The sequence below is a fragment of the Prunus avium genome, chromosome 2 (assembly GCF_965620075.1).
Source record: "Prunus avium chromosome 2, drPruAviu1.hap1.1, whole genome shotgun sequence".
NCBI lineage: Eukaryota > Viridiplantae > Streptophyta > Magnoliopsida > Rosales > Rosaceae > Prunus > Prunus avium.
This window is the reverse complement of record NC_142285.1, coordinates 33,387,333-33,402,257: the sequence shown is the minus strand read 5'-3', so window position 1 is coordinate 33,402,257 and position 14,925 is coordinate 33,387,333. Positions and strand designations below refer to the sequence as shown.

Sequence of the window (14,925 nt, the reverse complement as noted above, 5' to 3'; positions counted from 1 at the left end):
GGCACTAAGCGTGCAAAGCTCGGCAACAGTCGCAAGTGTGGGTCATCGCCTAATTGCGAAGTCCCATGAGGTAGAGGTGCTGAGAGGTCAGTTGGCGGCAGAGCGAAGTATGGTTGAAGAGTGCCAGAGTATTATTAAAAGTTTAAAAAGGGAAAGGGCAAGGATAGTGGAGGTGAATCGACACCAGCTGGAGGCGTTGCGGGAAGAGAACAAAAATCTCTCAAAGATGGTAAGTGTTTACGCCCATAACATGAGAAAGCAGCTGGAGGACCTGGACCAACCGGGTAAATGCAAGAAAACAGATCGCGAGAGTAGTTACGCTCAAGCTAAGAGTGCGATCTTTGGGAGCTCGAGTGATGAGCCCCAAGAGGCTGTGCATGAAGCCCCGGAAGAGGATAGCCATAGGGCTAAACTCAAAGGTCCAATGGTCGAGACACCGAGCACTGTGAAAGAATGATTTCTAATGTAATAGTGGTGTGCCTGTTTGTCTTTGCCCTTCCCGTGTATTTTTTTATTATATATTATTATTTATTATTATTATTATTATTTTTTTAATTTTCTCGTTTTCGGAAATAAAATAAAAGAAAGTTGCAAAAGACAAAGAAGAAAAACAAAACGCACTTCCCAAACCGGAATAAAGGGAATGCGACAAACGAAAAAGAAACAAATCAAACTTCCCCAGCTGAAATAAAACAAAAACGACAAACTAAAAAGAAATCAAAACATAATGCACCAGAAAACAGGGAGGAAAAGAAAGTAAAGTGAAAGTAGAAATGCTTCCCTTTTAACTGGACGCAACCGCAAATTGCGCAGGAAATGCAAAGTGGTGTCGGCTCCCTTATGAGCATATGTCTATTTAAACCACTTCTCGGTTGAAGGAAGGAGTACCCTGCATTTCATCCTGCAAACTCAAGAAAAACCATCAAATAGTCCAGACATAAAAATCAATGGCATCCCCCGATATGCTTATTGATGACCTTAACCTTGAGTTGTCGCTTGCACCACCAAATGCCCAGATACGGGCTCCTCCAAACCCTATCTTCCCAAACTCCTCATACCACCATGGCTCGGCCTCAAACTTCTCTGAAGCGGTGCCGTGTAGGGCAGTACTGCCGGAAGGCATGACTGTCAGCAGACTTACAGTTGCAGATCATCTGCATGTGGCGCAGAGGTCTGACAGGATGACGGTGGACGAGTCCCACAATTTAACCTTGCTCCACGCGGTCTCGGCCACAAATTTGGGCATGCGCCTACTGGCGAGAACACGAGAGTGCGGGGCACTGAGTGAGGAGGTGGCGGCCCTGAAAGCTCTGGTGGCGGACCTGCAGAAGCGGCTCTACAGTGCCAACCAGCATGTAGAGATGCTGCAAAAAAGGAATGAAGATCATGTAGAGCTGCTGCAGATTCTACAAGCAAGAACAGACAGAGGCAATTAGCAGAGGCCTCAGGTGGCGCAGAATGCAATAAAGAACATGTGATTAGGAATTATTTGTACGCATTTGCACGTTTGTGTATGTAATCACATGTTATGAAATGGAAAAGCATTCACGCCCAATTTCTGATTGTGCATTAATGAATTGAAAACACTTCCCAAACTTAACAACAAAATAGAAACACAAACAAATAAAAGAAAGAAAGAGTAAGAAAAACAAAGAGAAACAACAAGAAAATCTTAATTACCTTGGTTGGAAAAATGTAACCCTAACTCAAAAAATAAAAAAAATAAAAAAAATAAAAAAAAATAAAATAAAAGAAAGTTTGAGTCTAGAGAAACTCCACTTTGAAGCGATTAGGATGACAACAAACTTCTTCTCTTCACCTTGGGTTGCCTCCCAAGAAGCGCTAAGTTTAAAGTCTTTTGCCGGACTTCCAACATACCATGGTCACTTGGGGGGTTTTGGCTCAATCGCCTCTTTGTGCCGAACATGAAGTTTCTTCAAATCTCTTTGCCATCTAATCAACCCCTTTCGTATTCTTTTCTTTTTATGCGCATGAGCAGATTTCAAAAGCAATTTTAAGCGCTCTTCAATACGTGGATTAGATGGAGGAGGCACATATTTAGGATCGGGTGGCCTTCTCACTTGAGTAGAAGGAATGACATTGAACATATGGTTGGTACTTGGAACATGGATGTTCAGCTTGTCTTCCTCTAGTACTTCAAAAATAGAATAAGACATTAGATTAATTGAAGCACCTAAATCAATTAAAGGTTTTTCAAACAATTTGTCACCAATGATACAAGGAATTGTGAAACTTCCTGGATCTTCCAACTTGGGAGGAAGCTTCCTTTGCAAAACAACAGAAACCTCTTCCGTTAGTGCAACTGTTTCATCATCTTTGAAGTTCCTCTTGTTGGTACAAAGATCCTCCAAGAGAGGAATGTTGACTTGCACCTTTATGAAGGTTTCCAATATTTCCTTGGCATGTTAAATTTTCCTAGAACTCATCAACCTGTGAGGAAAAGGAGCACGTGAGATATCTTCATCAGTAGGTTCACGACATACCTTTTCCTTTCTTGCCCTTCTTGCAATTTCATGCTTTGGGATCCACTCAGGTGGAGATGCTGCTTGTTTTTCTTTCTCCATGTTGATTTCATCCTTTTCATTAGGCACAATCACTTGCTCAACCTGTATCTCATCATCAATTTTAATTAGACTTTCAGAATTATCAACCTCACAAATTACTTTACCAGTTCTCAAGATAATTGCTTGAACATGCTCATGCCCGGTTGGTATCACTGTTTGGCTAGGCATCATCCAAGCTTCCCTTTGACTCAAAGCTGTAGCAATTTGCCCCACTTGATTTTCTAGATTGGCTATGGCCTTATCCGTTTTCTGCATGTGGGTGTCATTCCTCTGTATGTAGCTTTTTCTCTCACTGATGAAACTATCTGTGTTTCTAGCCATTGAAGCAACAAGTTCTTCCAAAGTTGGTCCTTGAGGTGGTTGGTGAGATTGTGGTGGAGTGTAATGTTGAGGTTTATCATGAGGTGGACAAGTGTTATGTTGGCCTTGATATGGTTGATATGACCATTGTTGAAAATTTGGATTGTCGGTCCACCAAAAGTTCGAATGATTTCTCCACTCCGGATTGTATGTTTGTGGGAAATATTCATTCATAGGCAATTCATTCTGAAATGAGCCAAATGCATTTGCTTCCTCCATCACAAATTTATTGGAGTATTCTTGCATAGTAAGTTCCACAATTTCAGTTGCGGCTGCCATTGGTGATGGTGGAGGTGACTCATCGGATGTTCCTATAAGAAAAAGAAACAAAAACAAATCAAGATAAAATGAAACAACAATCAATAAACAAAAATAAAACTAAGTACTCTAAACATACTCAAACAAAACAGATAAGCAGCCGTACCAGTTCCCCGGCAACGGCGCCAAAAATTGTTGCATTCCTAAAAGGACACAAATTAATGTGCAAACAACCAATTAAAAATACCCGCAAGTGCACGAATCTATCGAAGTATAGATTATGCAAGTACGGGGTCGATCCCACGAAGAACTTGTCGGCTTCCTATAAGTTCTAATTTGAGTACGTAAAGAACACTTATTTAACACACCACAAATGCACAAATGAAAAAGGGAAACTAGAAATGAGTAAAGAAGTGTAAAAGAAATGAAACAACACAAGAAAACTAAAGAAAAACACAAACAGCACTTTCTATCACCCTTTTATCACCTATTTATCACCTGCGAACAGTGCGGTGAACAGTGAAAATGAACAGTGACTACCGGTCGTGAACAGTGATGACTGGTCGTTTTTGGCAGATTCATGTGCGACCGGTCGCCTGAACAGTAACGACCGGTCGTTTTTGGGCAGATTCGTTTCTCTGTTTTTCCAGTTTCGACCTCTGTCCAGTGTTTTGCCTATCACTTTCCAACCGTTTATCCCAATTTCACGTTCTTTATACGGTTGGATTCAGCACACAAAAAAGAAGAACACAACACGGACCAAAAGTCCAAAACAGTTACGAAAATAAACAGAATGTAGTAAACAAGACACACAACGTATCAAACACACAACTCACACACACATTTGGGGGGGGGGGGGGGGTTTGGTTTGGTTCAAGTGAGCTATTTCTATTGCATGAAAGTAAATGGACCTTGAAATTAAATGAGAATGGCAGAGATGAATTATCAAAAAATGGAATCAAAATGTAACAAACACTAGGGTTTCGGAATCCACCCTAAACAATTCTACCAATGTTCATGAATACTCAAGTGATGAACTCTAAACGTGTTAAAGAAGATGTTCGCAATCAAGACCAGTACGAGTGGCTCAAGACGCATTGATTCTCTCTAATGTACGTAAAGTGCAGTACGAGTGCTACAATACTTGTGCCTTCCCTATAATCGAATCTAGGTGTGCTTAGTACTTTGATTCAATTACAAGAAAAACCCATTAAGTTCAAAGAGAATATGAACATCACAAGAATCCTAATAGCATGGTGTTTACATTAGGTATTCAAGAAACCAATTCACATGGATGATTCTTACTTCACCCATTTATTGCTTAGGATAACATGAAGATACACATAATCCCAACAACCTCAAGAAGCATGCTTTCAAAGGTGATCAATCAAAGAAGAACATACATCAAGGATAGATTAATTTGGTGAATTGGAATTCATCAACAATATCCAGAAATTCATACACTCAAGTATCAAAACAATAAGGTAATCATGTTTAGGGCTTCAACCTAAGCCCTAGCTATGGAGTTTAGTTGCTCATACTTATTCCAAATACAAATTCGAAATATAACTAGAAAGAAGTTACAGTTTTTGTGAACATGGGAGCTCAAGGTCTTCAATGGTGGAAATCTCTTCCACTTCTTGCTTTGTTGCCCTTGTCTTCCTCCTTGAGCTCCCTAGCTCCAAGCTTCATCTCCAGCTCCAAAATTTGCTCTCAATGTGTAGAATAATAGATGATTCAAATCCCCCACGTTCTATATTGTAGAATGAAGGAATTGTCATCAGCTTTGCAGATTGCACATTCATCTTCCTTTAGCCCATGATTTCCAGCTCACTTTTAATATATAAAACTCCACCTTTTGTTAAAGCTTCAAACTTTGTCCCCTTGTCATGATGAAGCTTTGTCATTGAAAATATGCTCTTTGCCTATGAAAATATCTCTTAATCAAGGTAATTTCTTGTTACCAAGTGTTATGGTAACAAGAAGAATCAAGATAACAATATGGAGGTAAAAGCTGGAGCACTTCGGATTTCCAGAGCTGTGGTAACATGCTGGATTGGTTGGATAGGCAATACTTGTCCAATGAAGCTCAAATTTGGATATGTTGTAGTTAACATCCATTGGAACAAGTTTCATGAAGATCTTCACCTCATCTGAGTACCAGAGCATGTTGATCCCAGGCCAAGAAGTTGACCTACGAAAATGAACAAAAACAGAATTTATAACCAATAATGCACTTTTAGCTCATTTTCATTCTAACCAAGGTAAAATCTAAGAAAACACAAAAAGGAAGTAAAAAGCTATAAAATGTCAAGAACTAACTCAAAATAGTGGGTGAATAACATGAAAAATCATGTGTAAAAATGAACCGAACAGTAAGTCTGGGCAATGATGGCCTACAAGACGTGCCTGAAGCATTAAATGCGCCGAATGGCCTGCGCATTTAATGCCCCAGTTGTCAATCACTTTAGAAGGAATGCAAAGGGTCCATCCCTTAGAATCCATTCGGCCCCTACCCATGCCGAGGCCGAAGAATCCAGGGATGAGGGGGCAATGTTTGTGCCTAATAAATCACGGCCATGAACTGACCGAAGGAGCCCCTCTTTCTCGGCCCTAGCACTTGCTCGAGAAACTAAAACGCGGCGTTTCGCCAAGATGTTTGGCCTTCCTGAAAACAAAAGAAGAAAATTGCTAAGGCATGATCATCTCGGCCTCGATTATGGGCCGAGGCCGAGGCCGAACAAAATCACGGCCAAAGGTATTGGAGTCAAGTCATCACGTGACAACAGGGTCCCATGCTTCATTTAATGAAGTAATGCCTCTGTTTATTGCAGCAAACCCACTGGCCACGAATAAGCATTTAATGCGCGAGGGAAGGTGGGAAGTGACTGGAGTCAGGATTTGGTGATAAGAATCAGAAGGATTAGACGCAGACATTCTCACAAGAATTCTTACAGCTTGAGAGATTAGGTGACCAGCTATCAGAGCAATAAATGCGTCTCCACGGCCAGAAGCACAGAACCCACGATCAGGGCGACGGCTGAGATTCACCGGGATTTATGGGGTCACACCACCATAATTCACGATCCCAAATGTCGATTGGACTCCCTACTTACTCAAATCAGGCTCCACCATGCAGATTGTCAGCCTCGATTACTCCTCCAGGAACTCTTCCTATAAATACAAGGCTCAAGACTACGTTCAAAGGGTTCAAACACCAAACCAAAGCCTCCCACGGAGCAACTTATATTTTCCTGTAATGCACTTTCAATATTTTACTTGCTTTCCTAGGAGTAGTGTTAGTCTGTAAGGAAAATCCGTTCATCAATATATCATACGAGCCTTGATTTTCAAGGCGCCGGAGCACCATCCCTGTTATTCGCTCATTCACCCCATATATCATACGACCGTCGCTCACTGAGCAACGCGCCGGAGCACCGCCCTAAACCCACCATCAACATCACTACTAAACGGCCTTGTAGCTCAGGCCGTGAACCTGATGGCCGAGATTAGTTCCTCTCTCGGCCACAATCGTTTGATTAGAAGTCAAGTCCAAACAGGCGCACCATTTCACCACTTCCATCCAAACCACATCTCGACGCACGGTAGACCGTGCTGGCACGCCCGCGCACAACCGCACCGCATCCAAAAGCAGGAAGCCGCGTGTCAACGCATATCCCCTCGGCCCGGAACTCCAGGCCGTGAGATTTGCGCGGTAGACAATTCCTTGACATCTTTTTTCTTTTCTTGCAAGCCTTCTCTTGATACTTGTCTTCTTTGATTTCAATCAATTAATTTTGATTGCAATCTACTCTTAATGGCCACCAAATCTCTCTTTGGCATGCAATCAATTTTATTTAATTATTTTTCTTTTTGGTGTGTGAAAATTTAACGCCAAACACAGAGAGACTGTTGAATTTGAACCAGAGCAATTAAGAGATGAAGAAACCAGTGCCTTTGCAAGTATGTTCAACTTTCACCAGGCTTCTCAAAGTATTGGCTCCTCCTGCTCCTGCACTTCCAACTTCAACAGCTCGAAGATTAATGGCTTCCAACTCCAACGCTGACATGGCCAAGGCCAAGAACATCTCCTCCATATCCTTCTCTTCCTACGGTGATCCTGATCGGTTCATAATTGTATATTATTTCTTACCCTTCTAGCTTATGATTTGGTTATGTTTTTGAGTTAAACTTGTGCTTTTAATCCTTTTTGTGTTTATCTTTCAGTTAATTGAGCTTTAGGTAACAATGATGGCTTTGGAGAACATAATTCATGCAATTCAAGCATGTTAAGGCCTAATTTGGATGAATTGATGAAGAGCTTAAAGACAAATTCATTATGGCTACAGCCCCCTGCCAGTCCAGTTCCGTAGGTCATAATGCAAGCTTTGTTTCAGCAACCTACATAGCTCGGATGAGGCCACATTTTTCATGAAAGTTGCTCCAATTGGTGTGTACTATAACATATCCAAAATTCAGCCCCATTGGATAAATCTGGAGTCCGTTACCTAGCAAACACAGAACCATGCTCAGGATGGATCTTATCAGCGCGGAAAATGAGTTAGCAATTTGTTTCGGCCTTAACTTCTTCCTCCGACCTTGGATTGGCCCAAATAACATATGGCTGGAAAGAAGACATTCTGAACTTCAATTTAGAGTGCTTAAAGTCCTAATTTGATTAAGAGAAGCCCAAGTTGTAAGCCCTTGAAGTTGCTGGTCATGCTGACCTCAGCATGTGCTGGTTGGATGCTTGGTCATGGTGAGCTAGGTATGAGCTATCATTTCTGGTTGGAAGCTTGGTCATGGTGACATGAAGATGAGCTAGGGCTGCTGGTGGGATTTAGTGGTGAAGTGCATCAACCAATTCAAGATTTTCTAATACAAGTGCATCACCCATTTCAGATTTTCTAATACAAGTGCATCAACCATTTCAGATTTTATAATTCAAGTGTTGTATGCATTAGTCTTATTGAATTCTGATTTTCACTTCCCCTAGGCCTATAAATAGGGAAGTTCTCTAAGCTTGTAATAACACCCCAAGGGGGGGAGCTCTCAAGCACTTCTCTAGAGCTCCCTTCCCTTCTCTCCCTCAAATTCTCTTAGTTTCCCTTTGTAGTTCTCAATTGTTGTAATAAGATCATTCTATTAAATTTTCTTTGTACTAAATATCAAACACTTTTCCTTTCTCTTCTTCTAATTCTCTAAAGCTTTCAAACACATGTTCTTCCAAAATCCTCAAAGTTCTCAAACATCTCTCTACTTCCCTTCTCTTCCAAAAGTCTCCATGTCTCAAACACTTCACAAACACATTTCTCTTCCTTCCCTAAGTTCTCAAATTCTCCAAGTTCACAAACATCCTCCAAGTTCTCAACCACTCTCTTCCAAATTCTCAAAGTTCCTAAACACTCTCTTCCAAAATCCACAAAGCTCTCAAAACACATGTTCTTCCAAAATTCTCTAAAGTTCCCAAACACTTTCTTCTCCCTCCTCAAAGTTCTCAAACACTTCCTTTCTTCCTCAAAGTTCTCTTAGTTTCCTTAATGTTTTCTTAGTTGTAATTTATTTTTCTTTGTTATGTAAATTCTTTTCTTAAGTTTTCAAGTTGAATTAGTTTCCAAGTTTCAATTATGGTTTTTGTTCTTATTCATTATGCTTATAAGTTAATATGCTAGTTTGAATGATTGATCACCATTTAGGCTTGCATGTTAGCTATCTTGGTTTGAATTAAGAGTATACACCATGCTTTAATTCGAATTGAACTATGAATAGGAAGAGTATGTATGGACATTCGACAACAGGGATTAGATACATACTTGGTTGTTTAAAATGTTCTTCTATGCTTAATGGGTTCCTAATGCTTAATTTTAGGTTAGACAACAAATGATCAAATTAGGGAATTAGGAACACAAGGTTATGACCACACACCATGGCTTAATCATACTTTAGCTAGAATCAATCCATTAATCTAAATTGAACTTGGGAACTTATTTGCTTGAGTTACTTATTTCTTTCTTCCTTGTTTTATGTTCTTTGTTTTTGTTTCTATTTTGTGTAGGGAAACTAAATTGGATCATTCAATCACCAATCCCTGTGGAATCGACCTCGCACTTACATATGCTATACTACCAACGGTTCGTGCACTTGCGAGTATCACAAGTTGAGGATGCAGCTAAATCCATTTTGGTGGAGCTAAATCTACACAACAGATCCCTGCCGTGATCTGATTTCCACATGACACCACCAGAGCCAACCTATGAAGAAACCAAGCAAAAGCCGCTGAACTCGTTCATCAGATATTAACCCCTTTGACTTTGAGTTAACAAAAAATAAAGTGTTCAATGCATCATCAAATGTTATAAAAGCAAGACTGCATCTTGTTTGCTGCTATACACTAATTGTTAGAGTATGTAGAGCTAGGATTGTGACAAGTGTCACTTAGTCATTGATTGATGTTAGAGTTAGTTAGTAAGTTGTTGTAATCAGTTGGAGCCTTATAAAGCTTAACTCTCTGTATTGTATGGTTCTTTGAGAAAATAATACAGATTTGTTCATTTTCTTCTTAATTCTCTCTCTACTTCTCTTTTGTTAACATGGTATCACGAGCCATGGATCAATCCTGTGTTCTTCTGCTTCCGCTTTCTATGCCCTGACATTCTTTTCTAGAACTTCATGGAAGTCGACGTCTATATCTGATTCTTCCACTTCATTCTTGAATTATCAATTTCATCCACCAGTCCACGTTTGAATGCAAGGAGTGCTTGCCTTTCCTTCTCGATGCACCTCCTGGTCGCGTTAGTAATCCTCTGACTGTGGTCCACCTCTCCTCCTTGGGCGTACTGTAGCAAAAGCAGCACAAATGCAAGAAAGAGTTTCAAGCATCTTCCGTGGCCCTCCATGTTAAAAGATTGAAATGCAAGATCAACAGGAACCAATTGTTTAGGGTTTAATTATTGATATATGGTTATCTCTGAGCTTGTATCACAATATATAGGGGAAATCTTTACGAGCTTGAATAGTATGCATAAAACTCCAAACAACATACAGGCCCTAGGGACATAATTATTGACTTAGACTTTTCTTTTTCTTTTTTCTTATTTGTTGTGTCTGAGCCACAACAAATAATGAAGCCACATATTTATACAAGATAAACACACAAAACATGGAATTGAATGAAGCACAGAAAGAATGAATGTGTGATTAGTAGACAAGATTTTGAGTCATAAAAATGAGAAAAAGTGACCCACTAGCTGAAGATTCAAGTTGTCTTTTTTTTTGGGGGGTCAAATGATGAAATTTCATTACGAAAAACTCACCCAAAAGGATGGAACAGATAAACAAAACTAAAAATTAATTAAAACAAAAAACAAAAAAAGCTAGATCAAGTTAATATCAGGCACAATTGTTACTTGTACCCTAAATGCCAACTTTTGTGAATTTTCATGGTTGGGCGGGCCCTATCTAATGCATTCATACTGTTGGTTTGGTAAGTGTATTTTGAATTGAATTTTTTTTTTCATTCACACTGCATGAATGAGATCGATGTATATATTTGCGGCTTTTGCTTTGTTGATTAAATTACTATAGTTGGAATTTATATATCAATGGGAGAAGTCTGAATAAATTGTTCTTAAAAGTAGTTAAAAATAATACAAAATCATATTTATTCCTACTAAGCACTCGAAATTAACTCATAATCTTCTGTAGATATTTGTGCAAGACACAGTAACAAATCATTATTATGATTAAAAATAAAATTAAAAAAAGCTCAAGTTTGACAACAAAACTTTGGGATGGGAGAAAATAAAAGAGAAAATTAATTGGCTTTCATGGCAAACAATTGTTTCAAGTTCTTACAAATCATTTACCACTACATAATTGCTTACAAACAAAGACACAGTAAAAAATCTTTATTAAGGAAATTCCCACTACATAATCTAAAACTTGAAACTTCTGCAGATACATAATTGCTTCCATGGCAACTATATGCACTCTTCAAGTCAACTAAAGCTGCAAGTAAACAAGAAGAATTCATAACTTGCCTCCGCAAGTTTTGAAAGGACAGTTAATAACTTAATTATGATGTAAAAACAGAAGAATTCATGTACTTACAACTTATCTATTAAACATATCCTTTAGTTGCCGCTTGATCATAGCTACTCGCACATAAAGCCAATCATTTAAACCATTCAGGAACTTGAAGTATGCGTATCTCCATGACCTCTTGAATATCAAAGTGCCGCAAACTCCCCAAAATCCAGCAGCAAACCCAAGCCCCATACTGATGTAAAATCCCAGTGTTATAAGCTCATCCTTATCCTTATCTTGATTGCTTAAGTCAGTTTGCACATTTTGATCAGCACACATCTTTTTAAGTGGAGGTCCACAGAGTTGAGGATTTCCAGCATAAACAGAGGGATCAAAGCCTTGGAGCTGAGTCCCGATTGGAATTTCGCCAAATAAGTTGTTAAATGACAAGTCCAAGAAACTAAGACGATCGATCCGCGAAAGGCTTGTTGGAATTCTTCCTTCTATCTGGTTTCTTGACAAATCAAGGGCATCCAGTGACTGCAAGTTTCCAATCTCTGGAGTGATTTGACCTGTTAATTGGTTTCCCGATAGGTTTAAAGAAACCAACTCAACAAGATGAGTGATTTCACTTGGAATCTCCCCTGTTAATCTATTGCTTGACAGATCAATTCTCTTCACAAATCCCAAAATACTTTTGTACATCTGCATTCTTCCTTTCCATATGAAGGTGGCATCATCCTCATATAGATAATAACGTTTCTTCTTAACATATATGAAAGGAAAAGTATGCACGCTGGTTAGACTTGAATGTACTTTCTGAGACAGAGCTGTCAAATTGTTGAGGCATGGAGGTATGCTTCCAGAGATGTTGTTCATTGAGAAATCCAAATTTTGAATTCGTATTAGATGGCATAATTGTGAGGGCAGGCTTCCGTTAAAGTGATTAGACCAAAGCATCAGGATAACCAAATTCTTTAAGCTAACCCCTAACCATTCGGGTATTGGTCCGGATAATTTATTATCCCCAACATCAACGACTCTTAAACTTGTGCAATTTTTCAACGATGAAGGCAATTGTCCCACAAATCTATTGCTTCTTAATTTGAGTGTTTCAATCTGAAATACAGAGCCTATTGTTGTAGGAATTTTCCCGGACAAAGCATTGTAACTCAAATCAAGCATGACTAGACTCTCTAAATGTGTCAAGCAATCTGGAACTAGTCCAGAAACATTGTTTGTTGAGAGGTTAAGAAAGCCTAAACGAATAGCTGCACCTGAACACAAGAACGAAATTGACCCGGAAATTTTATTATTAGAGAGATCCAGATATGAGGCTTTTAATAGAACTGAGGGGATTGGACCTTCCAACTTGTTCGAACTCAGATCCAGATATGAGGCTTTTGATAGAAATGAGGGGATTGGACCTTCCAATTGGTTCGAACTCAGATCTAGTGCAGGGGAATTTGAAAATTCCAATGTCAAATTTGCAAATGTACCTCTAATATGGTTGTTTGTGAGATTCATAAATTTCACATTACGACATGAACTCCAAAACCAACTAGGAAGGATGTCGGAAATTCCAGCATCAGAAATATCAAGGTATGATAAAGAAATTTGAGTTTGAAGCCATTTTGGGAAATCTGGACCCATCTTGCAAGACCTCAACATTATACTGTCCAGTTGGAAAGGAGGAATCCAATCAGCATGGATGTCTAAAACTAGCGAGTTAGAAGATAGATCCATAACATGTAATTTGGAGAGTTTTGAGAAATGAATTCCTGAAATTACTCCACTTAATTGATTGTTACTAAGAAACAAGAATCCCAAAGATGAAAGGTTTGTAAGATTAGGTAATGACCCTGCAAGTTGGTTATGAAGGAGATAAAGATGTGCCAAAGAGCCCATGTTTCCAAAAACATCAGGAATTGAACCGGCTAAAAGGTTAAAAGAGAGGTCAAGATAAACAAGGCTGGTATAGTTGGACAACCATAGAAATATTGAGGAAGTACTCAAATGGTTGAGAGAAAGATCAACGCTAACAAGAGATTTAGAAGAGTTTATGTAAGAAAGAGTGGAAAGAATTGGAGAAGGAAGATCACATCCCTTTAGTGCCAAGTTTGTTAGTTCAGGAAGCTTATTAACGGCTTCCAGCCAATCGAAAACATTGCTGAGATTCGCGGAACTCAAGTCCAAATATCTTAACAACGAAAGAAGAGGAAGGCAATCGAGATTTTCAACATTTGTAAAGTCATTACCACTTAAGTCCAGATACACCAAGTTTGTAAGATTTCCGACCTGACTTGGAAACTTGCCTCCAAAATTAGTCGAAGACAGAGCAAGGTATCTTAAATTGGTTAGAGAACCAAATAATTTTGGAAATTGGCTCCCATTGAAATCAATCTCAGTAAGGTCCAAATGTTGTAAATGCTGCAACTCAATCAGTTTAGGACTAATCATCTTACCTTGCAAATTATAGAACTCGCTATTGTATGAAAGATCAAGTTGAATAACATGACCTGTTTGGTTGCTGCAATAGACTCCAATCCATCTACAACAATCTTGTTTCTGGGCTTCTGAACCCCATGAAGAGAGGGAATCAGACTTATCCACCAGGCCACGTTTGAATGCAAGGAGTGCTTGCCTTTCCCTCTCTATGCACCTTCTGGTCACGTTAGTATCCCTCTGACTGTGGTCCACCTCTCCTCCTTGGGCGTATTGTAGCAAAAGCAGCGCAAATGCAAGAAAGAGTTTCAGGCACCTTTCGTGACCCTGCATGTTAATAGATTCAAATGCCAATGGAATATATGTCGAATAGGCACAACTGTTTAGGGTTTATGAAAATGGAATATAATATAATGTCGAAGATGGAGCACAACCAAAGCACTTGCACATGCAAACACTGAAAGTACATTGATATATGGTTGTCTCCGTGCTTCTCCATATATATGAGAAACAAAAGGAAAGCCTTCACAAATGAAAAGTATGCATATGTAATTAGTTGAAAAGCACGGTGTAAGCTAAACAGAGCAACATGTTCCGAGAAAACCATAAGAAGGAGTCCGTCAATTGTGGCTCCACAACAATGATCTAATTCATTTAGTAATCGAATGACTCATGGAATTATTCATTTGGAATACAGAATATTGATTGAGTTATAGTCTATGCATAAAGTTAGGTAAAATTAAGGAAGTTCCGAGAAAGTGATGAGTTGGCGGGTGGGACTAAAGGCTACCCTTTGTTTCAATATCATTAGACAAGCCCCTATATTTCAATAGGAAAATGCTAGAGGCACCAACTTTGGGCACTACCTTGGGCACCAACTCTCTAATAGAGCATGGGACCCGTTGTATTGGCGGGCTCCACCTCTATTAGAGAGTTGGTACCCAAGGTGGTGCCCAAAGTTGGTGCCTCTAACACCACCTATTTCAATATCATTTTTGTTTTATATTGGAGAGAAGTTTTGAAGGTGCGGTAAATGGAACCCAACTTTGTTTTATTTTATATTGGAGCAAGTTCTTGACAAATACGTTTCAAATTATTAGATAGTACTACTAGAATGCCGGCCAATTCTTAACAAATAAGTTTGCTATTTTTCTCTATTGACTTACATTTTTAATAACTCGAACTGACTTGCAAAGTATTGACTCGGCTTTGCTTCATTGAAATTATCAGGATAGAGATGTGGGGGGGAAAT

At 39.2% G+C, this 14,925-nt stretch overlaps 1 protein-coding gene across 1 annotated transcript; it reads right to left on the bottom strand.

Annotated features, from left to right (window-relative positions):
- Positions 1–11,315: 11,315 nt before the first annotated feature.
- LOC110772132 (receptor-like protein EIX2) lies at positions 11,316–14,006 on the bottom strand. Its single transcript, XM_088247727.1, has 2 exons — positions 12,608–14,006; positions 11,316–12,544 (listed from the first exon to the last, which is right to left on the bottom strand). Exons 1-2 carry the CDS (start codon positions 14,004–14,006, stop codon positions 11,316–11,318), a joined length of 2,628 nt encoding a protein of 875 aa, XP_088103853.1.
- Between the last annotated feature and the right edge of the window lie 919 nt (positions 14,007–14,925).